The 27,450-nt window shown below is 41.5% G+C and overlaps 1 protein-coding gene across 1 annotated transcript; it reads left to right on the forward strand.

Moving 5' to 3' along the window:
- The first annotated feature begins 1,426 nt into the window (after nucleotides 1-1,426).
- Nucleotides 1,427-26,311, forward strand: xxylt1 (xyloside xylosyltransferase 1). Its single transcript, XM_053431170.1, has 5 exons — nucleotides 1,427-1,882; nucleotides 2,245-2,873; nucleotides 7,985-8,132; nucleotides 15,437-15,569; nucleotides 23,178-26,311. Exons 2-5 carry the CDS (start codon nucleotides 2,349-2,351, stop codon nucleotides 23,572-23,574), a joined length of 1,203 nt encoding a protein of 400 aa, XP_053287145.1. The 5' UTR covers nucleotides 1,427-1,882; nucleotides 2,245-2,348; the 3' UTR covers nucleotides 23,575-26,311.
- The last annotated feature ends 1,139 nt before the right edge of the window (nucleotides 26,312-27,450 follow it).

Consider the following 27,450-nt stretch of genomic DNA (forward strand, 5'->3'; position numbering starts at 1 on the left):
AGACAATAAAAACTATCACCAGTGCAGCATCCGTTCATAAACAAAGCAGGGGAGGGAAAATTACACAAGAGTCAACAGACACCATTATACATTTATTTTACGGCACTTTTACAATTGGAATCAACTTCCAATACATAAGAAGGAGACATCTCACTCAATCTCACAAACGAGGAAACACTAGTCCAGCAGAGGGTGGACACATAGGTGGACAGGCCTCAGCGCCACAGTATTTATGTCTTCATGAGTGCCGACATTGTTGAGTGACATGAGACAACTGCCAGTCCATTAGGGTTGAGGCAGATGGATTTGACTAGAGTTAAGTGGCGTTCCATCACACAAGTCGGAGGTTGGAAAATCCTGACAAGCGAGTTGTCTGGAACGTAGCATTATCAATCAATCAAATTTTATTTGTATAGCCCATTTTCACAAATCACAATTTGTCTCATAGGGCTTTAACATGGTGTGACATCCTCTGCCCCTAGCCCTCAACAGGAGTAAGGAAAAACTACAAAAAAAAACTTTTAACAGGGTAAAAAGAACGTGGAAACTTTAGAGAGAGCCACATGTGAGGGATCCCTCTCCCAGGACGGACAGAAGTGCAATAGATGTCAAGTGTAGAGGAAAACGTCATCAGGATAGAAGTTTTAGATGCATGGATGAGGGTAACATTTTTAAGGATAACTGAAGGTCAGATACTTGAAGGTCAGGTATCTGAGGAGAAATACATTATATCAAGCAGTCCTGCTGCAATCATAGTCTATGGTTAGCAGCCAGCAAGATCATGATCCACCATCAAGATCGGATGTAACTATAGTCCACAGTCATTGTCCACTGCCGCCAATTAGGATCCATCATCAGCTGCCACCTCGGTCGTGGTCCACCACCATTATCTGATGCCTACGCGATAAATTATTATTATTCCATTATTATTACGATCAGCCCGCATGATATAGAATCCGCCATACTGGATCCACCATTGCGACCTCTGATACGCGATCCACAAATCGTAATCCATGATGATGTGGCCACAGCTGGATCTGCGGGCGATAAGACAAAGGGACTCCGGGGAAGGGGTCAAGTCAGTAATATGTATTGATGAGATTGGAATTACTTTGATGTGATAAGGATGGAGAAGAGGAAGGGGAAACTGGAAAGAGAAGCCCCGTGTGTCATGTGTCATAAATTCCCAATCAGTTTTTTTTGCCTTGTAATCAATGATACAATGATACATTATGAGTTACACTGCAGCCAGCCTCCCGTTGGCTTCACTTTTGGGAGCAGCCATGTCGTCCATCTTAATATGCAGTCTATGGGGTGGAGGTGGCCTTTAAAAACACCAGGTGCCGTCTTTTCCCGACAGTCCACGAAGGCATCGGGCCGGACCACGTTTGACGCAGAGTGGGTGTGGTTTCGGCAACGTCACAGGATTATGCTGCTAGGCTGTTAGCTGCAGCTCTGAGCCTCCAACTCCCCTCACGGGTTTTCCTCTTTAAATCAAACGCGTGCACGAACGCTCTGGTTTCTTCAGGTCGACGGAGGTTCGCACGTGTCGGTTTATTATTTCAAACATTCGAACTCGGCTCGGTTCGGTGCAAACTCAGCGTCGGAGGGAAACTCGAGGAGCCGCATCTGGGCGCATAGTCGTCGCTCGCTAGCATCCTCGTAGCCAGAGGTGTCAACAGGTCGCCGCTGCAGCAGCCCTGTCCCTGCGGAGGGTTTCATCTTCTGCGGGTTTTCTGTGCATGCAAGTGGGGCGTTAAATGCACGTGTGACGTTATTAAAGTCCAGGATGAAGAACGTGTAATCCCGGGATTACCTGAGAGGATGTGACTGCACGGATCTGCAGCAGGAGGCAGGCGAGTCCGACACTTTCTCTGCAAAGGTGAGTTATACCAATTATATACTGTGCATGACAGGGATGAGATGTTTGTCTGTGGAGCAGCCAAGTCAGAGAGCGAGAGATAAACAGCCCAACAGTATCACGAGGGATCTAAACAGTCACAGTTGAACTGCATGGAAAACGTATATTGTGCAATTTATCAGATTTTGATCCAAAGTTACTTTATAACGTCTCCAAGTACTCCAGAAAGTTTGTTTTTAGTTTTTTGAGTTGTTGCCGAGTTATGACTTCTGAAGTGGCATAACAGTACTAATACTTTGCAATGTTGTTATACTAATAATACATGTCAGTTGAGTCAACTTCATTTTCAAAAGGAAAATTAAAGAGTGTCCCTTCTCTTACAGAAAAATGCTGACAAGTCATAAAAAGTGACCATGACCCGGACAGACACAAAATGGTGATCGTTTTCCCGTTTACTCCTCCGTTCTCATGAGACCAGCAGGAAGATATGGGCGTCCTCAGACTGGTGCTCAGAATCATGGGTAGGATCAGTACGTTCAGGTCCTATCAGTTCGTGCTTCTCCTGGCGGCCGCTCTCGCCGTCGTAGCTTTCTACTACTTTGGCTCTGAGAGGCAGAACTTCTCCAGCACCACGAAGAGGATCAAGCAGAGCCAGGCCAGCCACAACACCAACCGAAACGACGCAGACCTGACCGTGGACACCAGGCTCTCGCACGCGGGGGGGTCTGAGGAGCAAGGAGATGCAGGAGGAGAGGGTGAGGATTTCAGGTCAAGAACGGGACCTAGTGAGGCTGATGACCGACGCTACCACGCACTCATGATGTTCACCAAGGTGGACAAGAGCCGGAGCCTGCAGGACAAGTTCCGGGTGGCCATGTTGTCTATGGTGGAGCACGGACACTTTCTGGAGGGAGAGGTGTTGGTGCTTCATTTCGTGAGCGACCAGGCCAGCAAAGAACTGGGAGAGAGGATGCTGCAAGAGTTTCTCCTCGACGCAACGTTTGAGTACGAGGTAAGCAATTTTAAAGCTGTGATGCATCGTGCCATTTGTCAATCACCTACTGATTTCAAAGTATAAAAAGTCTGTAAAGCTGCTTTGAGTATTTTATTTTAAAACATTCAAAAACTAGAATGGTCCACAGTAGTGGATACGTCCTCCAACAGTCTTTTATAAATCCATATTTCCATGAATATCAGTTCCCTGAATATGCCACATTTCTTTCATCAGGATTCATGAATTTTTCTCTAAGAAATGCTTGCCATGTTAAAGATAGCAAGCACTTAATGATAACATTTCCTGGATCTGCCCCCTGATCCAGATCCACACAGATCAAAATTACTAACTAACAATCAAACACAGACTAAAACATAACCTGCTCAGCGGAGGCAATTAATTCTGATAATAAACAGTATATGAAGAAATGGCAGTTTTCCTTATGAGTGATGGTCAATCAGTAGTTTTGGGATCTCAGACAGTTGACCTGACAAAAGATTTAGAAATAGTTTTTGACCATTTTCATAAGTTTCTTACATTTTCAAAGATCAAAAAGTAACGGTTTAGTGTTGCAACAAAAAAAGATATTGCCAATTGATTAATCCATCATTACAATAAGTTTTTCTCTAGGTTATGGCAGACGCTAACTTTAAAGCCCTAAACATACATCTATAAAAGCCTCCTTGTTGATGTTTGCGTTGGCTGTATATGCAGTTTGAAGTCTGAACACATGGGGGCAGTGTTGGCCTGCCAAACAAGTCCCCCAGCAGCGGGGGTATCCCTCCCCAACTGTTCTCTTCCTGCCAAAGCAGAGGATTATGTTCCCTCTCTGTTGGTCTTTCTCTTACATGCAATATCCTGCCTCCTCCTTTGTATTCTGCACAGAGAACATGATCACAAACTTGCTTACAAATGACACATCCCCTCCTAAACCCTCCTCAGCAGCAGCAGCAGCATCTGCTGTGGATGTAACAGCTCTCTATTAGCTCACACTGATCCCAGGCCTGCTCTGCATTTGGTCCGAGATTTGTTCAGCTTGACATCTCTTGGCAGCCTGGAGCCCATGGGTTAGATGCTCACTATTCGTTTCACCCTCTACACTCAAAGTCTCTTTTTAGAGTCTTGTACGGTAAAAGACAAGACTGTGTAATGATGTGAGGTCTGCAACACTCATTAGAACTGGGTCTGTTTTGTTACCAGGGTGTGAGACAGCACCAGATAAGGTGTCTTTCTTCTGGCTGCAGCTCAGACTGGCAGACGCAGAGATGATTCCTCCACCCCTTCCTCTAATGCACCACTCGGCCAACATTAATAATCACCGATTGCTCAATAACGACTGAAGTTGGCCAAGATACACAACACATCCGTGGGACAGCAATAGCACAAAGTAGTGGCAGTACAAACAAGACACAGATATGTAAGAGTCTTCTTTTTAAAGGATCACACTTATAAAAACAATTTGGCTTTAGGAAACACATGATTTGGTAATGTTTATTTAAATTGTCAGCAGAAACATGTCGGAGGCATAAATAAGAAGTGGAGCTAAGAAAAAGTTGGAAATAAGCTGTCAATATTATGATCTATTGTAGTTTATAAGAGATAAGTCCATGTGTTCAGACCAACCTATAAGGCGAGGTGCTGTTAGTCATTAGTGGTGTGTGCTGGCCGTTGCAATACTTGATATATGAGACTGAATATTGATAAAATCTCATAACCTGCTGTCAAATCTCTTTATTTACATTTTGGTCAAGACCGACATTGGGTGATACTGGCCTTTTTGAAGCTTCCAGTTTCACATTTTGTCAAGGGCCCCTTTGGTTTTTTGAAAGCAGCTGTACATGAAGGTTTGGGGGGGGGGGGGGGGTGAGCCCCACTGAGAGCTTGAGGACACTGCACACAGCACACCGGACTACATCTGTGACCTGCATCCATTGGCTGGTCGCTTTCATTCACACTGTATCCACACTCACTTACAATAAATTGGATCATAACACACACAACATTCAGTGCCGTTACATAAAGTAAGTAAACTTTGTATTTTTTTTTTAATTGGTCTCTTCACATCATTCCAGTCCACTGCTTTCAAACATGGATTAAGATAATGACTCATGAAAGAATTGTCTGCCACCACCAGCACTTGTCTCTCATAATGTGCACTCGAACACTCACTCCTGACAAAGTTACAGCTGGGGAGCCGACTGCCCAGAGGCTGACGCAGGCAGTGTATCCGAGCATGTTGACATCTCGAGTCTCACTCTTTAATTATTTATCTTAAAGGAGCATAGTGGTGAGACAGTGGTTATGCAAGAACTTTAAATTCCATGTCTTCCCGACAACTCAATGACCCACTTGACAGTCGACAAAAGGTCTGTGGAGTCACTGCCCCGGGGCCGTGCTCATTACTGCTGACCAGCTTTCTCACTACATACTGGAGTCTTTCTCACTGGGTGCTCTGGTGCTAATCACTGGGGATAGATTAGGCAGAGTGTTGTGTCACGATTCCCAGTTGAAAATCCTGTTCCTTTTAAGCAGGAGTACCTGAACGTCATAAAACTTGGTCAAAGTAAATCAGACCTTCAGAGTTCCTGAATGTGGGTCCGTAATACTTCACATTTGATCAGACGATGTGCACAGACCTGAATATAATGTACCCAATAAAATGAATAAAACATTTCAGAGCCACAAGTCTGAACCGACTCTGCGTCAACAGCTGTTGCGTTGACATTTTAAAAATGCTTTGTACAGGTAGAAACCTGTAGAGACTGATGATCAAACAATGTGGAATTTGTCAAGTTCGTGTGAAGACTGAAAGCTGTACAAACCAAAAGACTTCTCAAGAAGTGCTACCAATGTTCAAGCGGCCCATGGGTGGGATGGTGCATTTTAAAGGCCAAGATTAGAAGGGTCATTATCTTCACCTCTATATGAAGATTTCCTGATATAAAGGAATCTGGTTTGTACAAATTTCCAATCTTCACTTTGTGAACTACTTTTTTTTTCTTCCAGATTTGTTTCTATTAAAAGAATCGTACAATATTTTTGAAAATCTGTCCTCACGAAAGACCGTTACTGTTTCTGACAGAGAAAGAAATGTCTTATGAAAACAATAATGTTCTTTTAAAGTCAACTACATATCCATCTTTCACGTGTAATATGTCTCATTCTGTATTAAAGTTTATACAGGCTTAAAGGTCTTTATTTCTCCCTCTCATGCTGTCTCCAGTAGAGATTATAGGCTGCAGGTCCTACCACCAGAGTCAAAAAAGGAAATTTTGCTTGTTGCTGGCAAGCAGCTCAACGTGCCAACGACTGCCAAACAAGTCCTGTCTCTCAGTCGGCTTTGTGCAGCTAGTTTTTTCTTTATTCCAAAAACACAATACACTGCCACATAGACTGGATACCAGTGGTATCAGAAGTATAGGTTATAAACACAAAAGTATTTATTTGATCACTTAATAAAATGCTGATTTGCTATTTGCCAGTCGTCATCATGTCATGTAAAGTCTGTGATCTGAGAAATCTGGGTCAGAAAAGTGGAGTGGGCCTGTTGAATTTAAGGGCTTTCATACACTCTCTAGTCTGTAAGTGAAATAACGTTCTTCTAACATAATACCAATGTTTCAACAAACCTCATTACCCTTTTCATGTTTAATTATACTTCATGAGGTCCTTGGAACTAACTTCTAACCATGGCAGGGCCTTTACATCGCATTACCAGCTGCAGTCCAGGACATGACTGATATCACCATATGGCCGAGGGCTTACCATAATTTGTGAGGGATCTTTAAATGATATTTTCCCCATGAGGCTCGTGGGTCTGATTTTATAATACATTATCCATACTGTCTATGTTTTATATGAAGCCGCTAACACATACACTTACTGATGTCAGGCTTAACACAGAAAAGTCTTGATCATCCTCCGGAAACACTGCCTCGAATCAACATATTTTGTTTTTCTCCTGCAGGAAAGCTTGACTGATTATCAGCACTTACTGTATTTAAAAAAAGATCCTCTTTCATTAATCTGGTTAGATATCTCCTGTACATGGTCAGAGCAGAAACTGCTGCCTTGCAGCTGTGGAAGGTTTAAAAGCTCTCAGGAGCGGCAGGAGACTTCCACACAAGACGACGGAATAAAAAAAAATGGGGTTTTAGTTTAATATTAGACCTTGAAAATGACATATGATAATGTGGCACAACAAAAGACTAGTACTTTTGTTTTTATTCTTCCTAATAATACCTTGGTCCTTTTGTGTGAGGTTTTAGGTGGTCTGAAGTTTTCTGTACTGGGGCTGTCAGTTATGAGCAATTTCTCTTTCCATTTTGTCAATACATCACTAAATCCCCAGCTCATTAAGCATCGAAATCGACAATAGCATCGATCAACTTTCTCAACATGATGGAGCTAATTTTCTCATGGCTATAAAAGTCAGGAGAACAGACGTCTCCACTCAATTCTGTGAAGGATTCTCATCGAATTATTAGAGAGAATAGATTTAATGTCGTCTCCAGGTGACTCACTCCAACAGAAATCTGCATCAACAAGACAAAGATGACATTTTATCGCTGTCTAACTTCTCTACAGAGCTTAGCTGCAGTCGTCAGCAGTGAACTGGAGGCGAGCGTCGGATTGCTTTGAGTCACTTTGGTTACTTTTGCAAACTTCAGAACCAAACGTTCTCTCTCTCTCTGTACAACTCACCATTTTCTGCTTTTCTCTGGTTTCCGTTGTATAAACATAGAAAAGGACAAAATTGGCCTATTCAGTTTCAGTTATTTCATATAAAAATATTCTAGTTGGCCCCAACTTGTAAACTTGGATGATGCAAATTCCACTTCAGTGGGTTTTAAATTGTTATCAATTGTGATTTCTTTACTTGGTACTGTAGTCATTGTTGCAATTGGGATACGTGTGAGACATAAATTAAGTTGTTGACCACATGTTCTGCAAAAGTCCAGATGAGTTTGTATGAGTACTTATGCAAAAATGAAGCCACTGACCAAAATCTGTGACTGTGATGGTCTAATAAAGCCATATCTTATCTAGCATCTTAAATACTTCCCCAGCTCCTCTGCAGTTTGCTGATGGTTGCACTGACCTGATCTCCCTGCTGATCTCTCCTGCAGGTGTTGTTTCATGACGTGGTGGCCCTCACACAGAAGCTCTTCCCTATCGTGGAGGCCATGCAGAAGCACTTCAGTGCCGGCTCCGGAGCTTACTACAGCGATGCCATCTTCTTCCTGTCTGTGGCCATGCATCATATCATGCCTGACAGTAAGAAAAGCCCTTTTCTTTGTAGCAGTGATTCAGCTTCTTGTGCAGATTACCCTAGAATAGCCTGCTGGTGTGAGTATCAGATGAAATCATTTTTAAACAATCTAACGGTAAATGTTGCAGATAACATTCTTTAATTTTTATGATTAAAGGGTCATCTCACCCTATTTTCAAAACAATGTAAAGTCTCTCCTGCCCATGCAAATAGTTTTGTATTTTTTTAACCAAGTTTTGAGACATCTATCTCTTGGAAATCTGTCACCACTCGTTACAGGGATGAAAGGACCTTCCAACTGGTCAGATGTTTAAAATCGACACCGACCGCAATGCATTTTCAGAGTCAAAGTTCTATAGGTGGTATTTAGTTGTAAACCACACCATCAGAAAACATTAATAACTCAGATGTCGACATTCTTTTGTATTTTTCCTAGTTCTAAAGTCTGCAAAAGCAGATACTGATCCTTTATTTTTGATATTTTGAATTTAGGCTTCCCCCTTTATATTTGTTAAATAATTGTATTGTTTCCTAATACTGTACCCACTATCTATTACACATCTGTCCATCCCCAGTGAGTGATCCCTCCTTTGTTTGGAGGTTCCTTTTTATCTGAATTACAGGTCTAAGGATAGTGTAAAATATTTTACATATTACATTACATGTCATTTAGCTGACACTTTTATCAAAAGCAACTTCAAATTTGTGCAATTAACATTTAGGAAGGGCGGGCGGCATTCGTGGTTCAGCATCTTGCCAAAGGACACTTGGAAAATTTGATTTCACCATTTTTGTCAATATATACCAGAAGTTAACGTGTACTAAAGGACAAGAAGTTTCCAAGTTGTGTTCGGGTGAGATGCAATACAGCCCCAGTTCGGTTCTGCCCTAAAAAGGTTCATGCATTTATTTCTACTAAATAAGAGGAGTTTTTAAATTCACTCAGAGGGTCACATCTCTATTCTGGCACAGTGCACAGCTGGAAAAGCCAGTGAGGGCAGGTTTCTCACAGACACGTGGCATGCTGCAGAGGTCCTGGGGAGTGCGGAAGGAAGACGTGCTCTATCACTGCCACCCACATTAGTGCCCCCTGTGTTGGCGCTGACTGATGGCAGCGATCTCCTCCGGTGATCACTGTTGGGGTTTAGGTGGGCGTGCAGCATGGGGCATCAGGCCACAGATGCACCACACCATTTGGCTTTTTGGGTTTCGATCAAAACAACACAGGTACATATAAAACCGGAAGTGTGTCTTGCAGAGAGCAGGGCATCATCCCATTGAAGGTTTTTAGACTCTAGCTCAGCGTGCACGGCGAGGAGTGATGTCAGAAGTTTGGATCATAACACAACAGGGAAATCAACAGTCAATTTGTGTTCAAATGCTTTCCCCCTTCCAGGACGATTTCTTCCAGCCTTCACAACCCCTGTGGTCGAATCCACGTGTTCATTGAGGTTTTCTATCTATCGTCAGAGTTTGCTATTTCAACTGCTCGATGAGAATATAATTTAGATTGCAGGAGAGGAAAACTGGAGGAAAAGAGGAATGTCTTAAGGCACAAAAGATGATAAAAGATTCTGCTTGGAGTGTTTGGTTGTCAGTCTGCTTGTGGTGAAGTATCGAATTGCTTAGATTATAAGGATGTTATAGAGGCACTGTGTGTTTCCTATGACAGCGGAACTGGAGTTGTGTGTCTACTGGTGTCTCGTGTTGCTTCCTGAAAATCCTTATTGATCAACCAAACTTATTGATCAGCCAAAGTGCTGCTTCTCTTCTCCCTCCAACCAAGTGGTCACCCGTTTCTATTTAAAGATTCTTTCATCTATAAAGGGCATATTGAGTTTGTCTTGACACAGAGAGTGGGGGAATATGTGGAACTGAAGTCGGAAAAGTAGGAAGGAAAGGAAATTGTCAAGACGTCTGTGCTAAGCCAAATACCCAGCATGAACGAAAGTATTTGCTGAACATTAATGGAAAGTAAAAAAGTTTGCGATGTCTATTTATTTTATCTTTATAAATTAAAATTTATTTTTACCCTAACGAACCTGAATAGGGGTTGAGACCATCAGGCAGTTTCCGACACACGATTTTGCTCATAATAACAGTCTTAATTTTAATTAACAAAAACATTTCTTCACAACCTGATACTACATTTTATGACATTCATCTAGTCTTAAATGGACAAATTTAGCTTTTATTTTAAAGGTGTCACAGACAGAGGAAACTGAACTGTCTACCCTTATTTCAAAGAGAACCGGTTTGAAGATAAATCTTTGACAGTTGAGCTTTTAAGATCCTAGTTGTCCTTGGACAAAGCAGCTCATAGCAAATAATTTTAACTTAATGGTTTAGACCTTTTAACCACGTCTCGTGGTCTTCATCAGCAGATGCACTGTGAAGTGCTTTATAATTGAAACATTGAGATACCGTTGAAAGCTCTGAAAAAATATTATAAGTGGACCTTGAGATAAAGTTGTTTGGTCAAATATTAGTGAGTAATTAACAGCAGCTTTCTGTGACACCCCTAAAGCTGTGACAGGCACTTACACCGTAATGCAAGCAGTCATGTGGAGAGAAGACTATGTTCACACCATCTGTCTTTAGAGGACGGTAAATAAAACTGCACTATGGAACAATGTTGTAATTAACGATAAGGTTCCTAAGAAACTGTTATTGTTAGTGGAGAGGTGTTGCGTGTTTTGCATCCCCTCCAGAGGTCTCAGCATGTCGGGGCATGAGTCTCTTCCGCAACCTCGATCTTTATTTTCCAGCCAAAGTGGAATGTGTGACTCGTATTATATAAATGAGAAAAGTGATGCAGCAGGGAGGCCAAAAATATCATGTCAAATAAACAGTATGTCAAACTGTCTTTATTTTCTTGACAGTGAGGAAATCGATGGGTTCTGCAACATAAATCTCTGAAAACAGAGACCTTGGTCATAAAACCTTTTAATCAATTAGCGGTTCTAATAAACAATGTATACATTTTCTTTAAAATTTAAATAAAGCTTTAGTAGATATTGCTGCTATAGTCAAACCTCTCATAATTTGTCCTACATTTCCTCATGTAGTTAGTGATGTAAAGTAACTGGGTCGTTACTTAGTAATCAGTAAAAGTTTCATACACTTCAGATTCGGGTGACAATATTGGAGCTCAGTAAGTTCTTACCACTCAGAACTGATGCTGCATGGAAATATTGAATTTAAGATGACTATCTGCTGGCATAATGGACAATATTGATGCACCTCTCTCAATAAATATAACCAGCCCAGCTATAGTATAAATAGTGTTTATACTAGAGTAAAAAAACACATACATTTGTCTGTCCTTTTTCCTGAAGGTCACCCTCAGAGACCAACACACAATCCCTTTTGTTGCACATATAGCGTCAGTAAAACACCAGACTTAACGTAATTGCCTGTGTAGACGTCTAGATATCAAACAAGAATCTAATCTAATCTGCGAGACAGACGAATGAAAGACACCATCAGTGTCTATCTAACACACGTTGAAGTGCATGTGACAGCTTCACATGGAGATCCCCTTGGATCTGCAATGAAACCCAATTAAACAAATCAATGACGTAAATCCCCACTTTGTTTCCAAGAACAAGATTAAACTAACAACAAAGTGATGGATCCCAATTTGATTTAATTGGTCAGTTTGTAGATAAATCACTTTCTTTCAGTATTGTGTCAAAGCAATGAGATCCGACTGTAAACATCAATTGTTCTGTTAACATTAAATAAGAAAAAAATTCACTACTTTGGGAAATTAAAGGGGGTTGAATATGGTTTTACCATCTAGATATTTACAAACACTAATTTGATTTGAATTAAAAAAACGTATTTCTTTCTCTATATTTCATCCTGCAACTTGTGCCCATGACTTGAGGACCCTGGTTAGCGCTAGACTGTTTTTTTTTTAATTCTTGCAGCAGGAAACACATCAGAGGTTGGACAATGGGAAGTGTTTGCCCTTGTAAAATAAAAGCAGCAGTGTGTTTTTCATGAATGTTGTGGCAAAGCAGAATACAATGACCCTCACAAAGAGGCTGTAAGTGTTCACATCAAGACTGATATTAGGCTTTAACAAGGTTGACCCACTTTTCTCTCAGAAAAAAAAAAGTGATATTGGATAACAGTGTCTCAGTTGTGTTGTTCTATCCAGAGCCTTGGGCGAGCTCTGAGTCGTCGTAACACCCCCCCTGCACCTGGCTGAGACTGATCTTCTTTCTATTCAAGCATTTCCTTCAATGGATGCTGTCGATTCAGAAAACATCAACCTGTTTGTGGTTAAGAGCTTATCGGAAAAAAACATTGGGCTTCTACTGGGCTGAATCATCTTACATATATATGTGCATTTAGTTTTCTATTCTTGACTCCTCTGTTTCCCTCCGTCACCCGAAGAACGTCACACTTCTCTTAATGCTGCTGGAAAATTATATAAGATCAGACAATGAAAATCTCCAACAATTCGAAATGATGTGGATCAGCTGCTCCTGAAGTCATTGAGTTTATGTGACACCTTTCTGTGGTTTTACTCAAGTTTTTTTTATTACGTTAAGATATATTTTTGTTTTAAGAATCAGAAACCAACTCTGTCTAGTTTTAACATCTCCCATCAGGTTTCCCTTTGGAGCTGTAATTAGTTTTTTACGGCCACAACAAGTTGAACAGAACCTCTGTCTATAAATGACTAAAAGGATTTTCTTTTATTTATCAATTCACTTCAAACACTTGGTACATATATAGTGTATGAGCAAGTCACGCACCATTAATGTTTAATACAAATACCAATTTTTAATACATTTCATTGCAAACCACCTTTCTGACCATTTCACACTTGAACAGTCAACACTTGAAATGCCTTATAATCCGCTGGATTGTAAACTCTGATTAACAAGTATCAAACCAACTTTGTTTGTTCATCACCAAGCTGAGGAAATGATGGAGAAAGACATGGATTGGGTGGAAGCATAAGATCCCTCTGTTTCCTTCTCCTTCTCTGTCCAGGCTCAAATCCAGCTTTAACTAAAACACTAATTGATAATTATTACAGAATCTTTCTTGCACTTTTTCAAGAAAATAATGTTTCTTTTGTCGCTCTACATATCTTGAAATGGAGAGTACGCTATGGGAATGGAAAGTTCTTATTTTTATCCAAAACAAACACCACAATTCAGAACTGTTGCTTCAGTAATAAACTGATCTCTGTTCTTATAACGAGAAAACCCAGCAGCAGTACATCCACCGCCCACCATCCGACTGGACTTTCACCTCCACAACTTTGTGTTGAGTAACTGATCTAACATCAAAGGCATCACATCACAATGTTCTAATAATGTAAGACCCTCTTCCTGTTGTAATCCCACCAGTTAAGCCTGGTTAGTGCAAACAAACAGCGCCCATCACTCAGGGATCACACTTGGTGCCGCTCTCTGTTGCCACAGCATACGAAGGCATTGTCACGACAGCTTCCTTGTTTGGAGAGCACAGAAAACAGGTCGCTGCCGTACTGCTGAGTCTTGCTTTTCTGTCGTTTGTTTTGATGTGATATTTTAGCGCATACTTCTAGTCCACCCACGGTCTTCCCATAGCCTCTCTCTGGATGGATCTGAATTACAATTTGCTTTGTTGGGGCCAAGATTGTAATCTTTTTCTTTTCTATGTCTATGATTCCTGTCCTTGTTGAGTCTGGTGCTTTGCTGGATTTTGACTTCTTAGTAAGCTGGTGATTATGATCCAAAATAGCAACTTCCAAACAGTTACTACCTTCAAGATTTACAATCTCAGGATCCACTCTTTGTCTGGACAAAATTAAATCAAATTACAGAGGTGTGACATCACTGCATTGTTTTTTTATGATTTGAACACTGATGTACATGAGGAAACTTGAGATGCAGTTTGCCAGCTTCAATTAGACAAACTGTTGGACCAGCTCATATGCTGACAGGTTGGTAGTCATTGTGGGGAAATTCTACGTAGTGAAATAAAATGTTCTGTTCTTTGCTCCCACATTCGCTGTGTCCCATTTCAGGGGCCGCCTTCTTCAGAGGATGCAGTCCATGTGGCCTACAAAGCAGGTGGCCTTCATGGGCCACATAGACCAAGAAGGACAAGCCTAAATGAGACGCCTGGTCTATGGGAGATTGCTGTTATTTGCGTCACCACCTCTGTTGCGTAAATGACAAAGCTACAGGGGGACACGATGAGAAAAGTGCATTGACGTTTTGGTCTCATCAATTGCCAGCGTCGTTATCGCTTTGCAAAACTATTTGTTACCGAAGTGCAATGAATCATGGGATAGGTTGGCCTGAGAAGGAACCTGTGAAGCCTTGGTTGCTCAGGAATGGAAGAATGAAGAATTGTCTGAGCCTTTCAAATGGGAAAGCCAAGTCAGGCCACTGTGATGCAATCACTCTTCAAATACAGCCTCAAGGTTGCAGCACTTGAACTGAGACACAGATATTCAGTGAACTAGTTTCCTCTTTTAGCCTCTTTCTTTTTAGATGGTAACGATATAGATGAATTCTTTCACACAATCCTGATTGTATTCGAAGTATTTTCAAGATTCATGTGACTCTTATGCAGCTCATAATTCTTTAATGGCTCCATCTTTCAGCAGCAGCTGCACAGATGCCGTCAAACCAAGCTTTTTGGGCGCCGATAAACATTTACTGCAGTAAAACTCAAGGCCGTCATCTGACATTGCAAGTGTTTTCGTCTGTCAGTTGTTGCCGCGGGGAACCTTTCCTGAGTATTTCCCATCCTTTCATCACCACGGCAACCAGCAAAACAGAGGAAGCTGAAACAATGAACAGATGAGGGCCTGAATATCCTGGTTGTTATGATTTCATCTACCAACGAGACACAATGTTAATCATTTACCGAAACACAAACTGCACTATGTGGGATTTTTATGAAGTATTCTCAGCCTTCTACATATTTCGCTGCATAATTTATAGACACTTTTGTGCAGTTAAAATGTTTAGTTTTGGTTAATGGCAACATCACAGGAAGGTAAAGATAAGTACACAGCCGCATAGTCAACCATTAATAATCCTGCTGCTCCTCCTTTCTTTTAAGGAGTCTTTCCTTATTTCCTCTAGCCCTGTCTTCCTGGAAGGACTCTTAGAAGTGATTAGCCAAGCCATCACTAGTTGATGTGCCAATGTTCAAAAAAACTCTCTGAACACAGCTCACTCGGATGGAGATTTACATTTTCTGGGATCACACAGTGATCAGTTTGAAGTCTCATCAGTTTAATGTACATTCGATGTTTTATTTAAACAAAGTTCTCGTCTTTCAGGTCAGACGCGCATAGTTCAGCTGGACCTGGATCTGAAGTACCGGACCAACATCAGAGACCTCTTCCAAGAATTTGACCGGTTTCCTCCGGGAGCCGTGATAGGTATTACCAGAGAGATGCAGCCAGTCTACAGGTAAACAACTTGCACACAACATACATGCTACTGCCGGGCTTCTGCTGCTTAGCACATTAAATTCAGACTCAATTTAAGATTTTTTTTAACTTAAAATGTATTCAACACCCTTTGATACCAGTCAAAGAATGACAAACACAATAGGGACAATAACGTGTACAGTTGTTTAAGTACAAAGTTATTTGTAGCACATTTTTGTCAGTATTTGAATGTTACGGTCAAAGAACATGACCTGGACCCAGACACGAGGCAGAAATAAAAAAATGTGGGTCTTGAAAGACAGTCAAGTTTTGGTTGTTTTGGTCACTAAGTGTTTGCTTATTAGTTTGTTCTGGCTTTATCCTGCTTTAAACACTTGGTTATACTGTACAAACTGTTTGTTCATCTCAAATAGATTTTTCAGGGCTGTTGTACTGTATTTATGCACAGTTTTGGTCAGATCTGCCACCTAAGCAATATCCTTTTTGTTTGTCCCCATCTCTTTGGGTTAAACTACTAATCTCAATGACCACAGATGGAATTTTGTTATTGTGCTTTCAGGGCCTCGCTTGCACATTCACAGTTATTTTCTCAGACAGTTTCAAAGTGAGAAAGAACATCAGTGGTCTCTCATACAAACTGATTCACAAGAACCTCAACAGTGTTACCAGTCTGTCATTTCTCATCAGAATTATAATGAAGCATTTAAGAGAAACCATTAGTAGCCTATCTGATGATCTACGTTTCCTGCTTTATCCTCCTCTCCCATTAAAAATCGAAATTACAAAAGCAACCAGCCACAAAACAAACCGCTCAGTCGTGTCCTTTTTACCTGCAACGAGACCCTTGCTGTGAGATAGTTGCTTGATAGTGCAACACTGACAGACTGATGTGATGTTTTCATGAAACTGCTATTTTAAGTCCTGCATGGGAGATAAATAGATGAGGATTCGGCAGGAACTAAGCAGAGGCGTCTCTAGTCAGGAAATGTTTTGTTCTCATCGTATGAATCAGACGTGCCTCCAGTCTCTCCGTCAGACCTGTCTGGTGCCAATAAACAAACTCTGGCAACACGCTCATAGCACCAGTATAACCTCATATAACTGGTTGCATTATTTGTTCAATGTGTCAAGTTAATCGAAAACTTACAATCAATTAATTAAACTCAATTCAGGACACAGCGCCCCTTGTTAGCAGTGCAGAGCACAGGATGAAGGGATGTGTATGTCAGAGTCACTGCAGCAGTTACTGAAAGATCTCGGAGTTTAGATTTTTGCCTTTATTTCTTTTCACTGGCTCATCTTCACTTAAACCAACATCAACTATGTTTATGTATCTGCTAATTTAAGTCCCTTCCTTGCCCTTATATTGCTGCTTTGTTCTAGAGCTTTACTGATGGCAGTGGTATCATCATGCCAAGAGTTTCTCAGGCAACACAAAGGTCAACTAAAATTTTGCTGCACAAAACTCAAATTATTATTGATTTCCAAATAAGTGAATATCTCTGTTGGCTTGTTGGTATGCAGGGGCTGTATAATTATGGGGAAGAGTACTGAGGTTTGTAGAGTTGAGATACTGCTGACCAGTACTTCTGCTTTTACTGGAACAGTAAGTCTTTGCTCATCAGTCTGGATTGTTGTTGAGTAAGAAGTTTTGGGAATCAGTACACATCAAATCTCCCTATTATCTATTTTTCCCCATACAGACCCAGGTGGGAGTTTTTAAGTAACAGCTGCTTACTGGTAGAAACCTACTATCAGTTGTTTTTTTTTTACTCTGAATTACCCTGAACGTTTGTGTGACCTTGGGAATCCCCTACTGATGCCGTCAGTAACATGCCCACACACTCTTTATTTAATAGAACAATCAGTAGCCCCAGGAGATTGTGCCTCTTAGCATGAACAGTATCAGAGTTTAAACAAGGATTGAAGGATGTCAACAAAGCTTTTACTGTGTGGGTGTGACAGCTATCTTTGTGAGGACCAGTTTGAGTCTACAACCAACGGAGTGAGGACATTTTGGACGGTCTACACCTTGTGACCCCCCCTTTAATGGACTGTTCGAGGGATAAGGGTTTTAGGGTTAGAATTAGTTTGGGTTAGGGTCAGGCATTTAGTTTGGATGGTAAGGTTAAGGGGCTAGGGAATGCATTATGCCAATGCCTCACTAAGATAGCTGTACAAACGTGTTTGTGTGTACTTATACACTCCTGATCAAAATCTTAAGACCAGTTAAAAAATTGCATGAATTTGCATTTTGCACTGTTGGATCTTAGGAAGGTTCTAAGTAGAGCTTCAAAATGCAAAAAGAAGAAATGGGAACAAGAGCCCAAAAGTTGTGAGCAGGCAATTTATTGAAAACAACAATTTAACTCAAATAGGCTGTTCATCAGCTGATCAAAAGTTTAAGACCACAGCCTTTAAAAGCCAAAATCTGTGCAAAAATTTGGATTCCATGTCATTTCCTGACAAGTAATCACACTGTGAAGATCTCTTGATGGCAAAGGAAAAAATGTTCACCGTCTTTGAACGTGGTAGGATTGTTGAACTGCAAAAACAAGGCCTCTCACAACGTGCCATCGCTGCTGAGGTTGGACGCAGTAGGACAGTCATTTTGCATTTCTTAAAAGATCCTCAGGGTTATGGAACAAAAAAATCAAGTGGTAGACCCAAAAAAATCTCACCGGCGCTGAGCCGGAGGATCCGAATGGCTGTCCGTCAAGACACGGGACGATCCTCGTCCCAAATTAAGGCCATTACTGGTGGAGGGGGCGCCATCATGATCTGGGGTGCTTTTTCCTTCAATGGAACAATGGAGCTCCAGGTTGTGCAGGGGCGTCAAACAGCAGCTGGCTATGTGGAGATGTTGCAGCGGGCATCCCTCCTGACTGAGGGCCCTCGTCTGTGTGGTAACGACTGGGTTTCTCAGCAGGACAACGCTCCAATTCACAATGCCCGTCTGACCAAGACTTTTTTCCAGGAGAATAACATCACTCTTTTGGACCATCCTGCGTGTTCCCCTGATCTTAATCCAATTGAGAACATTTGGGGATGGATGGCAAGGGAAGTTTACAAAAATGGACTTCAGTTCCAGACAGTGGATGCCCTTCGTGAAGCCATCTTCACCACTTGGCGCAACATTCGCACTAGCCTTTTTGAAACACTTGCATCAAGCATGCCAAAACGAATTTTTTAAGTGATCAACAATAATGGTGGAGCTACTCATTACTGAGTCCGTTTTTGACACTTTAATTTCTGTTTTAGGAGTTTTTTTTTTTTTTTTAGCTGTGGTCTTAAACTTTTGATCAGCTGATGAACAGACTACTTCAGTTAAATTGTTGTTTTCAATAAATTGCCTGCTCACAACTTTTGGGCTCTTGTTCCCATTTCTTCTTTTTGCATTTTGAAACTCTACTTAGAACCTTCCTAAGATTCAACAGTGCAAAATGCAAATTCATGCAATTTTTAGGAGTGTATATTTGTGAGGACCATTTTGAGCATAGACCTTACAGAGTAATGACATTTTGGCCGGTCCTCACTTATTCAAAGGCTTGTTAGAGACTCAAGACTTGCATTTAGGATTAGGTAGGTTTAAGTGTGATGGTTAGAGTAAGGTTAAGGGGTTGGCTAATGCATTATGCCAATGAGTGTACTTCCTCACTAAGATAGAAGAATAAGAGAGTGTGCATGTGTGAGTGCGTGTTTGAGTTTTCAAGTTCAGACATTTGAACCACATTCCAGAACCAGTAATTGATTTTTTTCTTATTTTTTTTTAAAGAAATTAAAAAGTGTTGACAGCTGTCGAGGGTTTACATCACTGAGACTCTCAAGGATATCACTACCCACCCAGACGATATTTGTCTACAGCTTTGCTTTGATCAGTGGAGTCTTGTCATGCCAGGTGCAATTACTGGATAAAAATCCAAACATTTCATGTAGATTGAAAAGATTATTGACTGGGTTAAGGGTTTTCACAGGAAGAAATTCAGATGAGTCATATGCCTCCCCCAATGTCTTTATCGCAGGAACAAACCAGGAATCGAATCATCTGACACGCAGGTCAAGAATATCTCATGATAGCGAACTGAAAAGACAGTAAAACATGTGTACCAGGGATGTCTTATATGGGTACATTGTGGTAAAGCCTGTTAGAAATTCACCAGGTAAATTTATCCACGCAGCTGCAATGTATCCGAAAACAAACCAGTATAGTTGCACTGTCCGTGCATCAAGTTCTTTATTTATAGAATAATCCCGCCAGAGAGAACATTCAGGAACAAATTTACACCAGCCCTTTAGCCCAGTAAGATGGCCTGTTAGCCATTAGCCAGTGGCCAATGGACAATGTAATATTGTAATTTTTGAAAGCTGGTAGCAAGCCTTTGTGTGCATCCTCTTCTCTGGAGTGTATTCCTGTGCAGCGTGTGGATGGCTCTCGGCTCCCACTCTGTTTTGCTGCTAATGGACAGAGCGTTCTGCAGGAGAATGCGTCCTCCCACCAGCCACATCCTGCCATTGAGAAGTTCATTATTGGAACAAATGCCCCGTGTCTTTTTTTCCTTGCAGCGGCGTTGGTAATGTTTTAAAAACCCAGGAGACAAGACCCTCTTACATAAGTGTCGCAGATACAAAGACATCACGTTGAGTCTCCATTGTGTGATTCATCCCTCGTACTCCCTCCTTTTTGGACTCAAATATTCAATTTGAAATATGCAAAAACATTTTTAATCTAGTGGTTGTGATTCTTAGTATTTTCAGTTAGATGGTCGCTAGTTATGTTGCAAATTCAAGTCTTTGTTCTGAGATATTAAATGATTATGTAAATGTAGATCTTATATCTGTAGGGCCACCATATGCTTTCTATAACCCTCTTTTCCATAACACTGGACTTGTCTTTAGTATATCCTCATCATGTTGTTAAACTACTGTGTGATGAACAACACCAGATATTTCCTTTGGGTTCCCAAGAGCCAGACTCCCCTCTGTCAGAGTGTTTTCCACGGCTTTCAGGGAGCAGCCCGTTGCACCGCCCGAACAAAACGGAGGACACATTTGGACAGAATGTCCCTGTCACCTGCTAATGATTCTCAGTGTAATGCGTGTGAGAGACGCTTCACTTGAAAGGGTGGCAGGGAAAATTGCAGGAAGGAGATGATGGAGCTCTTGGTGGCAGAAACTGGAGAAGAAGCACTTGTGGCAGTGATCCCAGTTACAGGTTGTATAGGTGTAGTTTGAGTGGAGCAGAAACTTGCAGCTATCGTGACAAAGGACAGAACTGCATTCTGTACCCGACGTTCAAATCTCACAGGAAACTGTCCCAGCATATGTTGAAGTTGACCCATGTGACTGATTTGGGTTATTGGGTTGGATAATGTTGGCCAAACTCTTTCCAGGTTTTTTTCTTTGTAATTCCTTGAAATAAGCCTGAAAACAACTATGAGGTATTTGATATAGTATGTGAAAGTTAGAGGCTAGTAAACATTTAATGATTTGAGCCCACAGCTCTCTAAATAGTTCCTGATGTTATTTATGTGAGAACATGACTGGAAACATTTTCATTCATGTGTATTTTAATGCTTCGGCTAATTTCCATGACCTTATTCAAAGTACAATCTAGAAAAGTCCAAGTTGATCTGACTCCCTGTTCAAATTAAGAAGACCTAAGGTTAAATCTATGTTCAGGGTTTAAAGTTTACTTGAGGTACATTTGCTGTGTTTTTTACAAAAAATTTAGAATTGGCAAAGACATTTTTAAATTGTCTACAGCAGACTACTGAGGACTATCTTCAGATAATTTTGGGAATATGCCGTCCCCCATCACTGATAAAGGAGACACACTCTTCTCATTCAGTTCCATGATTTAATTTGGGTTATTACTTGAAGATGTTTATCTGCTCTAATATTCAGAAAACACACTGTCCATTGCTGCAGCTCGTCTTTTCAGCCTCTGTCTGAAACACTTTGCTTCCGTCTCCTTAAGGCCCTTCTCCCGATAAAGCCCAGTTTTGCTCTGATTAGCCTCACTCTGTTGTGATTGGTCAACGGCTTCCTGCGTGCATGGAGGAAATGTCGACCTCCACTCTATTACCTGATTCTAGGGAGCGTGATATAGTATCCGCTATGTATGTATCATGCAGAAACAGAAGTATCGGCCGGATCTACCAATGAAGCATTTCAGGAGCTTCAGTGTTTTCTGTGGGGGAGAGGAGCCCCTGTTTCAGCTGACTTCAAGCTTTTTAACTTTGCAGAGCTTTTACATACACAATAATAAACTGGAAGAAAGAAAAGCTGAAAAAGCATAATATGTCCCATTTAATCTTTCCTAACCCTAAACCAGTGCGGTGTCAGTTGTGTAACGTGAGCGCCGTGGCATGTGAAGTCCAAACAGCCCAATGGAAAAGCCTGTGTAAATGTTCCCTAGCTGACCATGCTCACCCTGAATGTGTCTGCAGGCACGTAGCCCCAATGTATGTCTTTTAAAGATGATAAATGCTCCACAGGGGCCACCAGTCCCCAGCTACTAAACACACACACTGTGTAGAACAGTGTGGACGAGCAGCAGCAGCTGCTGAATGTAGGTCAGTAATAATATCAAAGTGTGACTCAGAGAATCCACAGCTCCCACTGGATTTGTTCAAACTGCACAGAGAGAAAGAAAGTACCCTCTGCTATAACGAGCATAATTCTTCTACACAATTTCCCCACGTGTGTTTAACTGCAGCAAAACAGCAGGCAGAGCTCAGCTGATTGTACATTTTTAAGTTTTCGTTTTTTTTAACTGCCCTTTGCCTCTCTGCTATCCCCTTGTGTGTGTTTTTAGCGAGCAGCATTTACCATTAATATTTAATCCACAGGTTACTTTTAGCTGGGCCAGTGCTAAGAATAATCCGGTGTGTGTGTGTGTGTTCGTGTTGCTACTTATTCATGTGAAACAACCCTCCATCAACTGTTAGTCAGAATGTAAAAAAAACAAAACAACATCTTGTACTTTCTTAAAAACAGTGCAGCCAGTTGCCACAATGGATTTGATAGAGAGAGCGAGAAAACATCAGACGTGGACCTATCACTTCAGTGGAAAAAGCTAAATAACACATATATGCTCAAAAAACAGCGGTTCAGTAGACGATCATCAGCTCAGTGGCTGAAGCAGAGAGCATTTGTTTATCTGGATGCAACAGGACGTTTCCAGCTACTGGTCAAGTGAACTGGACCTCATCCAAACCCCCTGCTCCCTCTGTGGCTTTAAACTCCTCGGCTGCAGCTCAGTATTCTTTGAACATCTTGTCCCTCTTTAGAAAACTTCTGTTTTACACACACGTTCAGTATATTCGGTTAGTGACATTGCATCATCTGTTTTTTAGACTGAATTATCTTGCTAAGTTAACGTCTTCCTCTGCGTCTTCTTGGTGATTTCTGAGATATTTGTGTTGCCTTTCTTGTCTACGGGCATAATATTGTCTTCTCACATGGGCTCTGATATTATCCAGAGTTTTTCTTGGGGGGGCTGGCATGAAACAATCCAGATAAGGTCCAAAGCAACTGACTTTGATATTATCTGAAGTTGAGTCCATGTCTGAAATCAGCTTTGTGGACTAAGCTCCAGCATGCCCCTCTTTCCCTCTTCCTGCAGACACACCTTCTGGCAGTACCGTAAGGAGAACCCTCAGACCAGAGTTGGCGAACCTCATCCTGAAGGCCTCCCGGGCTTCAACAGTGGCGTGATGTTGTTGGACCTGGGAGCGATGAGGGCCTCGGCTCTCTACAACCAGCTGTTGCAGCCCGGTAATGTTGCCAAACTGGCCGACCAGTATCGCTTCAGGGGCCACCTCGGCGACCAGGACTTCTTCACCATGATCGGCATGGAGCACCCTGAACTGTTTTATTCCCTGACCTGTGGCTGGAACAGACAGCTGTGCACCTGGTGGCGGGACCATGGATACGGAGATGTGTTTCAGATGTATTATCGCTGTGAAGGACCTGTTTACATCTACCATGGTAACTGCAACTCCCCCATACCAGATGACTGATCTATGTGCTGCACCGCTGCTGGAAGAGAAATCCTTTTCCTGCTTGTCGGGAACAAACATTGTGACTTTTCTGATAGTGCGCCTCTAGCCACAGACTCTGCCTCCTGCTGGTCAAGGGGCTGGTGAAGACACCTCCACACTTACTACAAGTATGGCGTTCATCTGTGTCAATTTAGAGAAAACAGCTTGGAGTGACAGCACCTCAGAGGGCTGCACTAATCATGTCCCGTGGTACAAAGATGAAGAAATATGTGAATTTCAGTTTCAGGAAGACGTATCAGCTTCTCAAGACTAAAGAAGAGCTGACAACATTATCGGGATGGATTTTTCTGCCGTTGAAAACTTAGTATAGTGGCTATCCTTTTCTAAAATAACAGGTAATCTACCAGGAATGTGGTCTGGATTATCTGTGATGGGCCAAAGATGCACTTTGAAGGGTGAGTCCACGTTTTTGTCAGAGCGAGCTGCATTGGTACCGAGTCAGTCTGGCCCTCGTTCAAATGATGGTGGGGTCGTTGTCAAATTAACTTTTTTTATTTGCTACCGTTAAATTGGTGTTTCGGTTGAGGAGAGTCTAAAAGACGGCTCCTTTACACGAGGGAGTGGAAGATATCGCACTTCTTAGTTTATAATTCACATTAATTGATGTTGCCATTGGGGCTGGACAGATTAATTCAACAAAATAATTAGTCACCAAATATTTTGTAGTTTTTATCACTTTATTTTAATCGTTATCAAATGATGGTTTGCTGTAGCTTCTCAATTGTGAGAATTGAATACTTAGTAACACATGACATGTGACGAAGTTCCCTTTTGGCTCTAGAATATTCACATTTATGACGTTATAGAAAGAATAATTCACCAATACATCAAGAATATAATCAGAGGATTAATGGATGATGAAAATAATTTCTAGTTGTTGCCCTAATTGCCAACAAATGTTGAAATATCAGTACATATAGTCAGCAAATGTGTTAATCGCCGCCTAAAAACAAGAGACTGTGCCTGTGTCACTTTATCTGCCTGCAACACCAGGTGACCCTTCATCTGGTGCCATTTGCTTTCCACCCCTGTGGCTCGTGGAAGAGGGAGGGGTATGTTTAATAGACGTTGACTCCAAATTTTTGAGCCATGTGGGCGCAGGGCACAAACCCTCTGCCGTGGCTCTTTCAAGCACGTCTTCCTGCAGCTTGGAAGATACGAAGAGGGGGAAAAAAATCACATCAGTGGGTGGGGGGGTGGGGTCAAGGTGATAACGGCTAACAATAATGTGACTGATGGCTGTTGTTAGCGCTCTGGATTTATGGTTCAGCCAAGGACAAACACAAACCCACTTTATTAGAGCACACGTTTCAGAGGGAGGGAATGTTATTGTTGTGTTCAACTGAATAAACGGCCAGATTCTAAAGCATGTATACACTAAACATTCAGTCTGGAGAATGTTTGAGGTGGTGCCCAATTAGGCACACACACACACACACACACACAGAGTGACAGTGAAGCTGCTGAATATCCTGTGGAGTCAAAGTTAGGCTACTGACGACACTTGAGAATAAACATCGCTCCAAATCAATACGCTTCCCTTCAATTCACACTCAAACTGATCAGTATTGTTTCAGTATTTGTGTGTGAATGCTGACATTTTTTTTTATCCTCCATTCGTGACTGCACTTTACAAATTCAAAACACACGCTTTATTGCGAAGAGTTTAGTACCATAGGTTGCATTTATTGATAATGACTTTTTGTTTTACAGATAGTGTTTTTGTACATTTTAGCCCATGACTGTTACTCTAAAGTTTACACTGTATCCTTTTGATTGATACCCGACTCAATAACTCTGTTTCTTTCACAACGGAAACTGCAGAATAGTAGTTGCTCGTGAAAAGTAAAGATGCTGCATCTCAGCTGCACGTTTGGAAAACCAATGTTTCATAGTTGCGCACTCATGGACAAATATACATTCATTGAAAGTAAAGTCATCTTCTTAACATATCAAAATTATCCTGAATATTAACACTTGGAACGTGAGTGTGATAAGAAAATTAAATCTTAAAGATAAAATGTGTTGACGTGTGCTATGACATTTTGGTTTGGTCCATGTCCCATCCACTAACATGAAGAAGCGGGATTATGCCATAGACTGCAGTCAGCCACCAGGGGGAGATCAGGAGTATTTGGCTTCACTTTTTGGGGAGCTGTGATGTCATCCATCTTTAGCTACAGTCTGTGGTTGGCAATCATGGGAAATATTGCTGTCTTGTAGCTAATGGGCTAAAATGTGCAAAAAACACTAATGTCATCATTTAATAGTTAATTATCTGTCTACTTCCAGCTTTGTGTTTTTCCTTCTTGCTTTTATGTGCACACACACTCTCCTGTGTATAACATGGGGTAGTGACAATAGGTAGAGATTTAAGATGGAGGGCGACATGAATGAATAGGTGCAACTTAATAAATGTGCTAAAGGTAGTATCCTTGTTTCAACCCATCAGTCACATGTTTTTGTGAAATGGTATTTTTAAAGGGCTCATAAATATTTGTTTACTAAATGGGTTTGTCTCATCTCTTACTCAGAATTCACTTGATTAAGAAAGATGCTGTGTTAAAAACTCCAAGTAGCTTGATATGATCTTTTTATAGTCGAGCTTCCTGGTTTTATATCTTCTATATGTGTCCCAAATCAGTGACATGATGATTTTCATGTTGTTTCCTAAAAAAATAAAAGACAAACAAAAGCTATTGTGTTCTTGTTCCAGTTATTGAACTGTTCACATGAGAGACGGGTTTTCTCTCTGTGTGTGTATGTATGTATGTATGTGTGTGTGTGTGTGTGTGTGTGTGTGTGTGTGTGGGAGGCAGAGCTGACAACACTCACGATGAACATGACGCGTTTAGTCACTTAAAGGTTAGACTGAGGTGGTGAAATCAATGTGCGTTGATGGGAGCGCCTGCACGTTTGTCATCGTACGCACCTGTGGCTGTGTTCTTGTTTGTCTGCCAGGAGCGAGACGCGACCTGCTTCTGTCACTCAGGCTTGCCAACGCAGGGAGAAATGCAGCATCGGCCAACTGCTAAATGCAGTGACTATATCCCCAGTGAAAATCCGAACTAACCCCCGCACAGTGGAATGACTTCACTGTGACTTTTATTGAGAGGGAACCGTGTGTTTTCACCTGCAGCGTCTTCAGAGTCGCTCAGTGGTTAATTTTCATCTTTGCTCAACATATTCTGGCAAAGAATCAGCACCTGATCATGATTGCTGGGGAGTTTTGAACATTATCATATCCCAGTAAGCATATAAAGTAGAGCTGTGAAAAATAACACGTTAACGCGTTATGATTAAATTACAGGATTAATTCGTTTTTTTTTTTTTAACGCATGCGCAGAAGGACCTTCCAATTCCACCGCCTCTGCACTAGTTGCCGCTCTAACGCCGGGTTCACACCGGACGCGGAAGCGACGCCGAAGCGAGGCGTAAGCGCAGCGCCAATCCTCTGGCTCCCATCCACTCCCATGTTAAACCGCAGCGCTGAACACACCGGAGGCTGAAGCGTAGCGTTGTGCCGCGGCTGCCTAGCGCCGTGAAGCGATCGTTTCGGCGTCGAGTCTATTTTTTCCGCTTGACGCGAGCGTATCGCAACAGGAAACACACTGAAAAATGATTTAAAACGATATAGATGACATATTTTATATGATATAAATGATCAAATATGCATCCCATACTTTGTATTCACGTTCTGTTGTCTTGGAGTTTTAATTTTACCACTTTTACCAACCACATTATTTAATGTCCCCCTCTGCCCATCCACTACAGCCACACAAGCAGTCATAAAGATAAAAAAGAGAGAGAGGGGGGGGGGGGCTACGTATTCTC

Source organism: Pleuronectes platessa, chromosome 9, assembly GCF_947347685.1.
Source record: "Pleuronectes platessa chromosome 9, fPlePla1.1, whole genome shotgun sequence".
Taxonomy (NCBI): Eukaryota; Metazoa; Chordata; class Actinopteri; order Pleuronectiformes; family Pleuronectidae; genus Pleuronectes; species Pleuronectes platessa.

What these genes read in the sequence shown, in the direction of transcription:
- xxylt1 (XM_053431170.1), top strand. Translation starts at nt 2,349, where the DNA reads ATGGGCGTCCTCAGACTGGTGCTCAGAATCATGGGTAGGATCAGTACG. An exon ending in ACGCAACGTTTGAGTACGAG is followed by an intron (nt 2,874 to 7,984) that starts GTAAGCAATTTT and finishes TCTCTCCTGCAG; the next exon opens with GTGTTGTTTCATGACGTGGT. An exon ending in GAGATGCAGCCAGTCTACAG is followed by an intron (nt 15,570 to 23,177) that starts GTAAACAACTTG and finishes CTCTTCCTGCAG; the next exon opens with ACACACCTTCTGGCAGTACC.